This window comes from Vigna radiata, chromosome 9 (genome assembly GCF_000741045.1).
Source record: "Vigna radiata var. radiata cultivar VC1973A chromosome 9, Vradiata_ver6, whole genome shotgun sequence".
Classification (NCBI taxonomy): Eukaryota; Viridiplantae; Streptophyta; class Magnoliopsida; order Fabales; family Fabaceae; genus Vigna; species Vigna radiata.
In genome coordinates this window covers 19471499-19486738 of record NC_028359.1, presented here as the reverse complement: position 1 = coordinate 19486738, position 15240 = coordinate 19471499, and the positions used below count along the sequence as shown (strand labels likewise).

The 15240-nt window shown below is 30.9% G+C and overlaps 2 protein-coding genes across 3 annotated transcripts; one reads left to right on the top strand and one right to left on the bottom strand.

The window, feature by feature from the left end:
* Positions 1-2356: 2356 nt before the first annotated feature.
* Positions 2357-5331, bottom strand: LOC106773641 (protein trichome birefringence-like 3). Its single transcript, XM_014660370.2, has 6 exons — positions 5042-5331; positions 4691-4931; positions 4018-4189; positions 3579-3778; positions 3268-3426; positions 2357-2940 (listed from the first exon to the last, which is right to left on the bottom strand). The coding sequence occupies exons 1-6, from the start codon at positions 5220-5222 to the stop codon at positions 2610-2612; spliced, it is 1284 nt and encodes a 427-aa protein (XP_014515856.1). The 5' UTR covers positions 5223-5331; the 3' UTR covers positions 2357-2609.
* Positions 5332-7836: 2505 nt separating this feature from the next.
* On the top strand, positions 7837-10174 carry LOC111242544. Of its 2 annotated transcripts, XM_022786299.1 has the most exons (4): positions 7837-8102; positions 8243-8424; positions 8854-8989; positions 9802-10174. In XM_022786299.1, exons 1-3 carry the CDS (start codon positions 8041-8043, stop codon positions 8919-8921), a joined length of 312 nt encoding a protein of 103 aa, XP_022642020.1. In that variant the 5' UTR covers positions 7837-8040; the 3' UTR covers positions 8922-8989; positions 9802-10174. The 2 variants fall into 2 exon arrangements, with proteins under 2 accessions (XP_022642020.1, XP_022642019.1); XM_022786298.1 differs by lacking the exon at positions 9802-10174 and having other exon boundaries at positions 7837-8424; positions 8854-9027.
* The last annotated feature ends 5066 nt before the right edge of the window (positions 10175-15240 follow it).

Sequence of the window (15240 nt, the reverse complement as noted above, 5' to 3'; positions counted from 1 at the left end):
ATTTGTGGTTGATTCCTTGCATTGTATGCTTTAAAATTCATTTTGTAGTAAAAATAAAAACTCTACAATAATTAATTAGCACTTAAGATAATTGATTATCGTAGAGAGGTTTTTAAAGTTTGCTAAAATCTCATTTTGTCTCTGGAATAATCAATTACCAGTTTAGGATAATCAATTATCCATAATCGATTATGACTTACCATAATCGATTATCATGACTAGCCGTTGTAGTTTTTAGACCTGTTTTTGGTCGTTGTGCATTAATTAAATGTATAATTGATTACCATAAGTGGATAAACAATTACCACCTGAGATATAGATGGCAAAGAATTTTCGGAGGTGTCCTTGAAATCTTTATATATTGATTTGTGACTCTTATTCAAATACATGAAAAACATATCTAAGTGTTTTGTTTTGTGATAAGTGTGTTCAAGGGTTTGTGTAACACTTGTGTTGTGGCTTTGAGAACTTGGCGTTGAGCGGGAACTTTCATTGGGAGTGTGATTGAGTGTTGTTGTTGTTCCTAAGTGAAGCCTGTTGATGAGTGTATATTTATGCCCTCATGTAACCTTTGATATTATATTCTTAATTGGTTTTTGTACTTTAATAGAATACTTTAATTAGGATTTGTTATAATTAGGTTTATTTAGCATGAGATACAAAAACATGTTAAAAATAAATTTTTAGTTCCATAAATGTTTTTTAGATATTTTGACATGTTTTACTGCATCTACAACTAAGTTGAGCTTGTTAAGGTGTGAAAATAAATCAGTTAAAGTTTCATGACACCTTAAAGATAAATCCAAGAATAGCAAATAATCAATACCACAAGAAGTCAATCCAAGCATAACATTAAAAAGTGAAAAAATTTGGCTAAGCTAAGAGGAGGGAACATGCAACAAAAATTGGATCTTGCGATTTTATCTATTTTTTCTACCAAAAGGGCTTTGATAATATATAAATGTGTATGATTAAAGATAATTTAGGAAAAACATATCTTAAGATATTTTATTTGATATTGTTAAATAATAACCATATTTAATTATATCAATAAATATCAAAAGATAATATTTACTAAATCTTTTTTAGTCTAGCATATATCTTCTCAAATATTTTTAGATCTCAACAACAATAAAATATATTTAAGTTTTTAGATCTCCACAACTACCTCATTTAAGTTTACCTAACAAAATCCTCTTGTAAATTTAAATACTTCTTTTTATTCATCATTTTGGTCCTTTCCCACATGCAATAACTCCTCTCACATTGTGCTTGCTCTTTTCATTAACCGTCAGAGTCTTCGCTTTCTTCAAAGGCGACTTTGATTTGGTTGTGGTTGACTTGTTTTCTCCATTCTCGGCGACCAATTTGTTCTTAATTGGGTTCTTTTCCATCCCAATGGCCAATTTGTTCTTGTCTTTGAATGACTTCTTCTTAACCTTGACTGACTTGTCCCTTGCTAGGTTCTTTATTATCCATGTGGTTGACTTGTAAGTAATCAGGTTCTAGTCAATAGGTGAAGATCCTCTTGAGAGATCAAACCATTCCCACATATTGTTGTACTCGACTACACCTATCTTTTCATCCATTGCAAGTCACAATTTCTCATCTTGCTCCTCCAATGCAACTCTCAGATCCTTCTCTTCTTGCAACTATTCTTGTAATTTTGAAACATTTTGTTCAAGTTCCAATTGTCGCTAATGCAAAACCAACTTTTTTCTCTCTAAGCTTGCGTGTAACTCTACATTGTCTCTAACTTCTTTTATACGTTGCTGCAAATTGCCTCTTACAAGTTCAAACCTTTTAATAACAAACTCATTTCTGCACATGTCCGAGCTATCTAAGCTCTCCACTTGCTCCATCGACTTAACTAATCTATCTACATGCTTCACAAGATCTCCATGACTCTTTTTAAGCTATCCAAGATCTCCACACTTTTTGCCAAGCTTTTTAAGCTATCCAGACACCTTGGTGTCTGGGCTACATCTCATCATCAACAACACTGTTTCTTCTTCAACTTTTTCGGTAAGATTGGTTGTCTCTTCTCTTCTTAATACATAGCTACTTAACTATTACAAAAATACTATTAATGAACTTCTAGTCTTAAAGACAACTAACCAACTACTACCAAAGTACAATTTAATGAACTCTATAATTATTACTAAGAACCACTCCTATCTTTTATATTTTCCCAACTATCCCCATTTAAGTTTACCTAACAGTTTGGTCCTTTCCTAATATTGTAGAGAATTGGACTTGTTGCTTATAAAGTCTCATTACCACTATAGTGAAGATCCAACCAGTTTTTCATGTTTCTTTGTTGAAACCGTGCAAAGGAGAACCTTAGTACAAATTTGGTCCAATTATCCAGCCACTTAAGGCATTACAATCTTTCCTTTCCTTTCATTATCATATTGTTAAAGAAAGATGAATGTGATTACATGGCTTCTTATATATAATTGACATCTTCATGTCAAGAAAAGACCAAAAGATGATACAAACGCTAATGAAGGATGAATTGGGACAGTAGCTTTACATATTTGACATCTTCATGTCAGGAAAAACAAAAGCAATTGTCTTTGTTACACCAATACTGCCAAAAAAAAGTGTTACAACATTGCCAAAAATATTTGATTCCATGTATCTGGAACTCCAGGCAAACACCAATGAATGCAATCTGCATTTCGTGGGTTGGCCCTTTCCTCCTCAGTCAAAATTTTGCCCCCAGTTTCACTGTAAACAGAAGAATGACCATCAATCCTATACTCTGAGATCTGTGTTATGTTGATCACATTCACAGGAACTTTCATTCTCTTCACAACTTTGGCCACCACACTCATCATATCCTTGTTTGACCCACTTCCCCAGTGGTTCTTCTTCTTCACTGGCTTTGTCTCATTGAAGCATTTGATACCATCCTTGTGGCCCCAGTCTGCACTTCTGAAAACATCACATTTGAATTCTTAGAAAGAATCATGAGTTCAGGGTTTATCTAACATGAATTTTAGAGCTATTTGACATAAAACTTAGGACCTATCTCTTATACTTTTACCATCAAGATAACTTTTGAACTGTTTGAACCATACAAACATGCAGTTAATTATGAATTTAACTAGAGTGTATTGACATATATCTAATGACAGTTATGCATGCTATATTTTAAAATAATTAGATCAATGTAGAACAATTTGTAATTAGCTGATATTATAGAAGTCTTATTGATTATGGAATGCCAAAGCATGGAGTTTGAAAGAGAAATAGACAAACTTTGTGTGTGCAGGTGACATGGTTGTGAAGAAGACCCTGGTTTTGTTTGGATCAATAGTTGAGTCAACCCAATTGGCCCAAGTCCTCAAACCAAATTTGTAAGCAACTGGTGTATCCAATTCTTCATACCCTTCTTCTCCATTGGCAAATGAACCCCATCTGCAATAATTAAGCTAAAGTTTACTTGGACATCATCATTTTCCTAAGTTTAGTTAAACATCAAATGTTATTGAATTTTCACAAAAGAAATGATCATGAACAACAATGATGAAAGCTTATGCACTGATGATGATCCACCAAAGAGAACTTACAGTGCTTTCACTCTAAGGCCACTCATCCACCATACATAGGTATTGAAAACAAGGATATCAACTCCTGTCCAGTTTTTGGCACGCTCTGTGATTTCATCCACTTTTATTATTCTCTTCTTGGGGTCTCCTATGATATGAATGTCACTGTTGGACTCCACTAAAAATGGTGCCCAATAGAACTCTATGGTAGCATTATATTCCTAAATGAAACACATGCAATAGAAGAATTAGCCTTGGCTTCTTAGTTCTTGAAGTGATATCAAACATTTAGCATGTTCCATTCAAAGGATATCCTATGAGCAGTTTTTGAATTTTTATTGCATTTACACGATTCTATTATGCCGTGAACTGTCTCAAAGTTGAACATAAAGAGAATGATATGTTGCATAGCTAACACTATATATGAAGTGATATCTACTGGTATTCATTGTATCATTACCTTGGCTTTGAAGACAGAATGCACACGCCCTCGTTTCATTGACTTTTTCTTTTCAGGTATCACACCTTGCACCAAACATACAAAAGATTCCCACTGGTTTCTTTGTAGTGAATCCCCTACAAATAATAGCCTCTTTCCTTGAAGCTTTTTGAGGGCCAGCTCTGGATTAAACCTACCAATTGTTGTACGTTCAAAATGTGGATCACATCAGTAGGACATACTCCTCTATGAACATAAAGTACAAAATAAATAAAGCATGGTTGAACTATTTCTTGGTTTATATAGTCTTTTGTATTTCAAGTTCTAGTTTTTATACAAAAAAAAACTATGAAGTTTTAGTTTATGCAGAGTTTTCCTTGGTCGTTCATCACCACTAAGATGATTCTGTAGCAGTTTTATATCACTGGAAATTCTTTTCAAGTATTAGCATTGAATGGAAAGATACAATATCAATAAGATCTTAATCTAATTTATATAAGGATTGATACCATCTTCAATTCAAAACTTTATAATAACGAGAATGAGTTTTCTTCTAAATACTCAATTTTTCTGTCTTTATTTAGAGTCACACTTGGATTTCTGACAATATAAACTAAAACTTAAGGAACCAAATGATTTTGAAATCCAAATGAATGGTTTAATCATAAAACAAAATGTTAAGTGTGAGACTTACGGGGGCAAGGTGCAATCTTCTGGCTGCCATTCCCAATGGAGGTAGTCAGAGTCATTCCTTCCATTTTTGACACATGAAAACTGTCTATCTATGTATGGACAACTTGAGTCTGAGTACAAAGGCTTCAATGAACTGTTAAACACCCATTTTCCATTTGCAACATTGCACTCTTCTGGGTCAAAATCGAACCTATCATCAGTCCATGAGGCATTTGCAAACACTTCCTCATTCTTTTTATCATCTGTTGAGCATCACAAAATGAGATATGGCTGAGTTAGAACCAAATGGTGAGAAACAAATCATGCAAAGATCATATGAGATATAATTATTTAACCTGTGAAGCTAACTTACTAGACTTTGATTTAGTGTGCTTTCTAGTACATGTTTTGAACTTGAAAATGGAGCTGGAGTTAGGGAAACTTAGTCTCTCAGCATACAAAACTGCTATGAAGAGAAGAACACAGATTGTGGTGATAATGATGGGCAGAGGAAGCTTTACTCTGGGAGGCTTCATTGTCCCTGAAGGGATCATGGGAAGGGGGCTTAGAGAGGATTAAAGATAGCCAAATGGGAAGAAAAAGTATGAACCAATACACATCACAACAGAAAGATGGTGACATTTTTGAGACTTGAGAAGCTTTTTGCGTAGGAGTGAAGTCAAAGCATAGTATGCTTTGGATGTGAATAATCTATGTTAGAGGATACTGGAGTTTAAGAAATGATTAAGAAGGTTAAGATCTTGAACTTGTCTTATGACTTCATGTAGTGAAAGCTATACATTGATCCAACCACTATGCTTATGTAGGCCATGATGAGGAACATAGTTTAGAAGGTTTGTTGAATCTCTCATATTCACACTCTTCCATGACTTGTGTTTTAGAATGATTACATATTTGTTCATACCAACTGATAGGTGATGTTTGTCCATAACAGTTAGAGAAATAGTTATTCTTATACATTATTTCTTCTTACCCAATCTTTTCACATGAATTTTTTTTATCAGGTTGTGTTCTACAGAAGCCCCATAAAAATATTTGGCTGCATCTGTGTCTGGCAATGGGTCTTTCTCCATGTTCTATATTCATGAACTGAATCCAAACATTTTTCTTAGGAAGCACAAACATTAACCAGTAATTGTTGAATGTGTCTTGGAAATGTGGTTGTGTCGTAGGGACATTCTGATTGTTACACGTAATTGTTTTGGAACACTTGAAAAAGAACTTCCTTTTCACTTTCCTACTTTGTTTGGTAAACCATCATTTTGTTATATCACAGTGACCTCTCTGTTCTAAACCATTTTATACTTTTCTTAACAGTTATTCTATGTACAGATGAAGAACGGAAAATGAAATGACTAAGTCAATGAATACTCTTTAAGATGATATAAAAAGAAATACATGTGAAATAATTTAGGATGTAATAAATATATTTTTTATTTTATTTTGTCACATAAATGAGTTGAAATTAGCCTCTCATTGGCTTAATATTTATATAAATTACAACATGGTATGGAAAAAAAAAAGACCAATTTCTTACATGATAATATTTTTTGAGAAAAAGTTAGTTCGACACTGATTAAAAAAACATTCACCTGACATTATTTTTAATAATATATTATGATTTTAAATTAAAAAATATAATTATAATTAAAATATTATTATTTAATCGTGTTAAATGAATATAATTTATCGCTTTGTTAGTACTTATGAACGTGTAATGTACTTTTAAAATAATAAATAATCTTAAAAGTGTAGGTTTTTTTACACCCAAATCAGAAACTAAATTATAAAAGTAGTAAAACCAAGAGTAAGTTTATATGCAAGCTGTAATATGAGATGGTGATGTTTCGTGGATAGTAGATAATCACATAAAAAAAATTGAAAACGAAAGATGACATACCTATGTTTTTTTATTAATTATGTTATTTACTTAATTTAATGAAAAATATCAAGTCAAACAAATTACTTGTGTATTTTTAATGCATGAAAAAAATGGAAATTTTTCTTAAATCAACGAAATTTATTATTTTCACGGGTATAACAAATGGTGACGGTAAATGGACATTTTTTTTTCCTTATTAAAATTGGGCTCATCACTTATTTTTTCTTTTCTTTTTTGGAAATAATTATTTATAATATCAGTTCTTAAATTTTTATGATATTGCAAACAAGGAAGAAATATGGTTTATATCTTAATGTCTCCTTCATTAAAACCTAAGCAAAAAGAAACGATGGAGTGACTTAAGGAGATGGTTTACAATAATAGGAAAATGTTAGCATATAAGAAAAAATAAATCCTCCATTCGTGATTGGTATGAATTAAAATCTTGCATGAGAAGAAAGTTTGTGTCTTCAACCATTAAGAGAAACCTAAAACTAATGAGATTGCATTGAAGATGAAAAAACATTTCTTGAAAGTTTAAATGACTATAGTTTCCTTATTAGAGAACTATAATTTGAAATCAGATGTAAGGAGTTGAAGTCAGAATTTGATTCCTTATTTCTCACCACTTTTATTGATTCTTCTTCCATATCTCTCGATTAAAGGCTTTCCCACTGTTCAATCTTCATTTTCAATCGATTAATTGGTTCAATCTTCCTTTTCAACCGTTTAATCGGTCCAGATTAGGGTTCTTCCTCCATTTAGGAGTTTTACTAAAAAAAATGTTAATTTGGGGAGGTTAATTTGGGGAGGTTATAAATGTTGGAAGTCCCACATCGACTAGAGATAAGGCCAATTTATAATATATAAGTGGGGTGCAGACCTCACCTTACAAGCCGGTTTTGTGGGTTGAGTTAGGCCTAGAACCCACTTCTAACATGGTATCAGAGCTATGGTTAGAGCCTATCCTAACCATATTTGTTGGGCAGATTGTTCCACCCGCTATTGGGCCGTTATCGGACCACCCATTAATATCTCACGCTCGATATATATATACATCAGCGTGAGGGGGTGTGTTGGAAGTCCCACATCGACTAGAGATAAGGTCGATTTATAATATATAAGTGGGGTGCAGACCTCACATTACAAGCCAGTTTTGTGGGTTGAGTTAGGCCTAGAACCCACTTCTAACAATAAAAACCCTCCACAAATTAATATTATTTAAAATAATTGAAAGGAATTGATAGAATGTTGATAATAACGGGAGTTTTGATATTATTCTGAAGAGGTTTATATTCTCTAACAACTAAAGTACCATTTTTATAGATCGTAGTTTTCTTCTTAGACTTAAAATTTTTTAAATATGTATTCCCTCTCACATTTCCCTCTTTCTCGAAACTTGGTTTTTTCTCAAATTTTTCAAACCCTCACATTTCTCAATTTTCCCTAAATAAGGATTTCGTTCTCTGATGGAGGCGCTGGCATTGTTATCATGGTGGCTCGATTCAAACTGCGAAGTGGTTTCTTGCAGGTCTGTTCGCGATCTGGGAATTTCTCTGTAATTAGGGTTCATCGTTTCAGTGGTGCTCTGGGCGAATTGGGGATGGTGCTTTGGTTCGATTGTGTTCGCAATTTAGGGTGGCTACTATTTTTGGGATTTTCTATTTGCAGGTTTGGTGGCTCTACAGAAGTTGAGTTCGAGGAAGACGAAGACACGAGGGGTTTCACGGTGTTCACACATGGAAGTTGCGAGATTGGCATTCTCTCGGTTTTCTCCTTTTTATTGGGTTCTCTTCTTCGTGAGGCGATTGATGTAGGAGGACAAGACAAACCGAGGTTTCTCCATTTAGCAGGTGTGATTTTTTACATTCATGATTTGACTTCATAAGAATTATTATCTAATTTCATTGATGTATCATGCAGCAAATGGTTTCTACAGAAGATTCGCCTTGTGTCTAGTTTTGATTCCTGTTTTACTAATTAGCTTTAACTAACATTTTTTGCTGCTTTTACTAACTTTTGCACTAACTTTTCTAAACTTGTTTGGGCTTTGTTTTCTATTTTGCTGATACAATTTACTAACTTATGCTTCTAACTAGTCTTCTAGGTTTAGCCATAGCTAATTGTAGGTTCAAATTTTATTTCTTTTTGCGAAGTTGAGTTCAATAGCATGTTCTGAATTCAAGCTCTCTGAGGTAGAAGATGTTCATAATGGAGATCATAATTCTGCTCATTTTCTGTTGAATGTTTTGTGATAATTTATACTTATTACTCTTGAACAGTTGTCTGCAAGCCAGTGCTCCTTAAAGGGTTGCCCTCCCACCTCCCACATATACTTCTCTTGCTATAATGTTTTAGTCAAGTATCCACTCAATTGCCACAACTCCTTCTGCCCCATGTTTCACCCATGATAATGAGGTACTACTTTTCAAGTAGAATAACTTCAATTAGATATTTCCCAAGCACAGAAAAAGTATATAAACAATATAAATCTCCTCGTATAAATTAATTTTGAAAAATCAAATTAAACCTAGTCTATTTTTTAAAAAAATGATATTAAAATTATTTAAAGTCCATTATGACAAAATTTATTATTTATTGAATTTATGGTAACACCTACAATGTTTAAGCGAGTTTACACTATATAAACATATACATACTTTATTTTATAAATGTGTTATTGAATTAGTTCGAAACTTATCTTTCAAACATATTTCTTGTTTCATTTCTTGATTAGTAAATACACTCCGAAATATTTCATGTTTGTTTGCTTACTTTATCATTAACACCTTTATAATAAAAACTGAGTTAGTATAAAAATGTTAATTACTTTCTCATAAACTTGTTTGGAATTATGTGTATTTAAAAAAAAATTACGTATAAATAAATTTTGTCTGTTGTTTCATGATCTTTAAATCCCACATTTGTGATTAATTTGGCCTTATGCAGGATTGTCCCATTTGGCTCAACAATGCGAAATACATTGCTTTCGGATGTGGACATCAGGTAAATAGAGATATCTCTGCATTTGTTCAGAAAACATCAAATAAAATGAATTTTATTTCACATTTTTTCTTTTATTTTTCTGCATACTTGTTGTTAATGTGGACCAGATCTTCAGTCATGTCCCATTTGCAAACATGTTTTGTACGTCTATTTGATTAATTCTTTTTCCTTTTCATATCTAAATGTATGGTTTATTTTCTCACCAAGTGTTGGCTTTTAAATAGAAACAACAAATATGAAGATTGATGGACGAACTTTCCAAGTTGTGCTTAACTAAATTGCAAAATTGATGGATTGATGCAGAAGATATTTAGATATTGAGTTTACGTGCTGGAAGAGTAGATGGAAAGGTGTTTCTTCAGAGAAGTATGAGCAACTTTAAGAAAATAAAAGTCTAGGAGAGAGTTAAGAGTCTAGCAAGCTTGTGATGCAAACGAACTCGAGTCTTCTTTGGGTACAATAGGATGGATCATTTGGTGCTAGCAACATTTAAGGAGTTTATGATGTCTTTCAAGATGAAACTATATTTTGCCCATGGATTTTGAGTAATTGAGTTTAGTTGTAATCACGATTCAATTTAACTTACTTTTATATACTATGGTGTTTTTGAGAATTGAATGTGTTAATGATATATAATTCAAGACTTTGAAAAAAAAAAAGTTTGTCATGTTTTTTTGTCTTCATTATATAGTATTTGAATTTTGTTACAAATAAATATTGTTGACAAAAAAAATATGAGCATCTTAATAGTGATATTTTCATGTAAGATAAGCAAAATAAAGTTGTAAACTTAAACTAAATAATACAAATGAGGCAGCTTAAAACATTTAAATTATAATTGTCAAATTGAATACGGTATTAATCCAAAAAAAATTGAAAAAAATGGGGTTAATTTTTGCAGTAAAGTAGTTGAAAATAAAAGAAGTTTCAAACCTCTCCGCAAATTAATAGTGTTGACTCTAATTGCGGGGGTTTGAAAAACCTCTAGAAATTAATTTGTGGAAGGTAAAAACCTCCTTAAAATGGAAAATAAACCTCCACTAAATAACAATATTTTTGTAGAACAAACCCTAAGTTCTATGGTTTTAATGAGTTTGTTAAGAGTTTTAGAGCTTTTAGTAAGTTTCCTTTGAGTAAGTCTATGATCTCGAGTTCCTCTTCATTTTGCTATGTGTCAAAGAAGCTTCGAGGAGACTAAATTCGTGCTCATGTAACTCCAGTCAGTCCTCTCCTCAGGAGTCTTCCATTAGAGTCTACATAAAAATTCAACTCAATATATTTTAACATTTTCAAATGTTATCACTCCAAAACTACTTCATTTTATAATCTAAAAGTATGGATAATCAAGGAACGAGTCATAAACTTAAGATAAAGGACATACAGGGATGATGAGATACAATTTTTATATTACAACTTAAGTTTTTTAAAGCATTAAATGTATTTTCTTTATTGATAATGTATAACTTTATTTATAAACTTAAAAATGATTAATACAAATTTGTTTTAAGGATTATTTGTTCTTGAATGTAAGACCTATAAGTTTTTGAAGTTGTGCTTCTAAACCATCTTCTTGGGAATGATTATGTTAAGATAAATTATTTTGTGACAAAGTCAAATTGATCTTGCATTCCAAATTAAATCAAATTATTTTATATCACGTATATTTTATTTATTTATTATATCTGATTTTGTACAAACTAAATTGAATTTGGAAATCTTTAAATAACTTAATGATTAACTGATTTTTATAACAATATTTATTTAAACACATATTTATTTGTTTAAAATATAAATAAAAGCATATTATTAGGTGATGCATTTATGAATCTTTAATTGCATGTTCACTTTGTGTTAATGCAACCTAAAAAATAAATGTATGTTTGTCCAACAATAGCAAAAATAAAGCTTCCCCAAGGAATCAACTTAAATGAAACCAAACATTATTAAAAAATTTGATATATAAGAGTCCAACTTTTGTAAAGGAAATAATTTATTTTAGAAAATAAATTGAAGTGTTTCTAACTAGTGATTAAAATTGAATTGATGTATATTTAAATGACTATAATATAATTAATTATCTAATGTATATTTTTAAGCATTTAAGTTTTCATTTACAATTTTTTTCTCCATTCTCCTGCCTAGAATCTCGAAACTTATATGAAAACTTAAATACTTAAAAATATACATTAGATAATTAATTATATTATAGTCATTTAAATCTAAATCAATTCAATTTTAATCACTAGTTACAAACATTTCAATTTATTTTCTAAAATAAATTATTTCCTTTACAAAAGTTGTACCACTCTAATCTCAATATCTTATATATCAAATTTTTTTAATAATGTTTGGTTTCTTTTAAGTTGATTCCTTGGAGAACCTTTATATTTGCTATATTGTAGGAAAACATACATTTATTTTTTAGGTTGCATTAACACAAAATGAACATGCAATTAAAGATTCATCAATGTATCACCAAATAATATGCTTTTATTTATATTTAAAACAAATAAATATGTGCTTAAATAAATATTATTATAAAAACCAGTTAATCATTAAGTTATTTAAAGATTTCCAAATTCAATTTAGTTTGTACAAAATATAATAAATAAATAAAATATACGTGATATAAAATAATTTGACTTAATTTGGAATGCAAGATCAATTTAACTTTCTCACAAAATAACTTATCTTGACATAATCATTCGCGAAAGATAGTTTAGAAGCCCAACCTCAAAAACACACAGGTCTTACATTCAAGAACCATTAATCCTTTAAAAAAATCAATATTAATCATTTTTAAGTTTATACATAAAGTTATACACTATCAATAAAGAAAACATATTTAAAACACATAGGTCTTCGATCTCGAGTTTCTCATCATCCATATATGTCCTTTATCTTAAGTTTATGACTTCTTCCTTGATTATCCATACTTTTAGGTTACAAAATGAAGTAGTTTTGGAGTGATAACATCTGAAAGTGTTAAGCTATATGGAGTTGAGTTTCTATGTAGACTCTGATGGAAGATGCCTGAGGAGAGGACAGACTAGAGCTGCTCGAGCACGAATCTGGTCTTCTTGAAGCTTCTCCGACAAACAAAGACGCAGTAGAATGATCAGGGACTCGAGATCGAAGACTAACTCAAAGGAAACTTACTAAACCAAAAACGAAAGGTCCAAAACTCTGAACAAACTCATTAGAACCATAGAACTTAAGGTTTATTCGGTGAGAAACCTTAAATGGAGGAAGAAACCTAATATGGACCAATTAAACGGTTGAAAAGGGAGATTGAACCAATTAATCAGTTGAAACTGAAGATTGAATGGTGGGAAAGGCTTTAATCGGTAGATATGAAAGAACAATTGGTGAACGTGGTTAGAAATAAGGAATCAAATTCTGACTTCAACTACTTAAATCTGACTTCAAATTCTAGTTCTCTAAGAAGGAAACCATGGTCGTTTAAACTTTCAAGAAATGTTTTTACATTTTCAACGCAATCTCTCATTAGTTTAGGTTTCTCTTAATGGTTGAAGGCACAAACTTTCTTCCCATGCAAGCTTTTAATTCATATCAATCACGAATAGAGGATTTTCTACCTTGTCTAACATGATATTGTCTTTCATCCCACCACTCTCTTGTATGCTTTTCTTACCTAGAGAGATATAAACTAAGAACACGATATTCACACTCTCTAAAAAAAACAATGGAACCATAGGATTCAATTTCATTTTGTCTACCAAGAAATGAATGCATTTTATCAATTTCTTTTTTCCAAACTAAGTATGTTAATGCACTTATATCTTGATGTTTCGATACAATATTTTTCCAACAAATATATTGGATATTTTGTAATATAATAAATGTTTTATACACAGGAATTTGGTAGAATACACACGGTTTAAATTAGTTTGATTTTGTAGAAAACAATATTTGGATTGTATAACAAAATAAAACAATGATATAATAAAAAGTTCAATAAAGACATGTTGAAAAAGATTTCATTATTAAAAAGATTGGATTCAACATTGGAAATAGATTTTACCACTTTATCCTTTTCTTACTCATTATTTTTTAGAAAAGGATGCTACAAGAATCAAATAATGTTAATTTTTTATTAGGTATTAAAAAAGGTTTTAAAAAGATATGATAAAACAATAGAAAGTTGTATGTTTATAGTTTTCTATTTTAATTTAATATATAAATAAATCTTATATATTTACAATTATGTATGTGCTTAACAAATAAATTATAATGACCATAATAAATTATTAACAAATGTCATTTTTGTATTATTGGATAGTACAAATTTATTACATAAATAAAACATTATTTTCAATTACTTCATCAAATTTATTATATAAAGAATATAGTTAATCACTCAAATCTCAATGTCTTCAAATAATTTCTCACCAAACTATCACAATTCAACACATTCAAACAACAACAAACCAAAAAATTTAAAACTTTACATGTTTAACACAACTGACTTCACCAATTGTAATTAAAAATTCAAGGTTCTACGTTCTTCCAACAACTCTAACCACAAAGATCAAAGAATTTTAGGGAGTTTGTTACAACCACATGCAACCGCTTTGGGTCACGTGCATGCCAAGCCCATATTTTCTCAAAAATAGACCAGAATTTGAACTGTCTCTATAGTTGAAATTGATTAGTTGGAATTGATATGTTGGAAGGGTTTTCCTTGCTTCTAATTTTTAGGTCTTCAAGAAGATCAGAAAGTTAGGAGTTTAGAGAGAAGAAGGAGGGTTCCTCAAAGAGATAGACAAATTTTTTATAAGAACTTAACCTGACTTTTATTAACGTTTCTATTTATACTATTGTCCTTGATTACTAATAATAATAGTTGTGTACTCACATTTATAAAACTTTTTTTATAATTATTTTTCCATTTTCCAGGGTTTCACATTCTTCCTAACTTTAAAAATTTTTGTTTTTGAAAATTCATTGACCAGAGAAAATATTAGTATAAACTTTCTTCGTATCATTCATCAATTCCCAAGTGGAATCTTTGGTCTTAGCATCCCACAATACTTTTACTAAATAAATATCTTTTCCCTTTAACCTCTTTATCTGATGATCTAAAACTTGTATAGGCTTAACTTCTACGTATAGGTATGTCTTCTTTAATTTGTACCTCATCAGACTCTAAGATATGAGTGGGGTCAGGTATATACTTCCTAAGCTGGACATATGGAAAACATTGTGAAGGTTCACTAATTGAGTAGGTAAGGCAATTTTATAAGCTATTATCCCCCAATCTTTCTTATAATCTGGTACAGGCCAATAAACTTCAAAGATAAAGGCTAATCCTACTAAAAACTCCAAAAGCCTCCTTCTCATGTGTACATATAAGACTTTTGTATACTTTGTGATGCTCTTAGCCTATTTTGAATTTGTTTAACTTTCTCCATGGTCTATTATAGCAACTCTGACCCTACTAATATAAATTTCCTTTCTTGGTACCAAAAAAAGGTGTTGTAAGCCTTCTTCCATAAATAGCTTTATAAGGAGCCATTCTTATACTAACCTTGTAACTATTATTATATATGAACTCCACTAAGGATAGGACTTCATCATATCTTCCTAGATTATCCAACACACAAGCTTGCAACAAATCTTTCAAATAATATATAACTCGA

What these genes read in the sequence shown, in the direction of transcription:
- LOC111242544 (XM_022786298.1), top strand. Translation starts at nt 8,064, where the DNA reads ATGGTGGCTCGATTCAAACTGCGAAGTGGTTTCTTGCAGGTCTGTTCG. An exon ending in GAGGTTTCTCCATTTAGCAG is followed by an intron (nt 8,425 to 8,853) that starts GTGTGATTTTTT and finishes ACTCTTGAACAG; the next exon opens with TTGTCTGCAAGCCAGTGCTC.
- LOC106773641 (XM_014660370.2), bottom strand. Translation starts at nt 5,222, where the DNA reads ATGATCCCTTCAGGGACAATGAAGCCTCCCAGAGTAAAGCTTCCTCTG. An exon ending in GCACACTAAATCAAAGTCTA is followed by an intron (nt 4,932 to 5,041) that starts GTAAGTTAGCTT and finishes GATGCTCAACAG; the next exon opens with ATGATAAAAAGAATGAGGAA. An exon ending in GGCCTTAGAGTGAAAGCACT is followed by an intron (nt 3,427 to 3,578) that starts GTAAGTTCTCTT and finishes TAATTATTGCAG; the next exon opens with ATGGGGTTCATTTGCCAATG.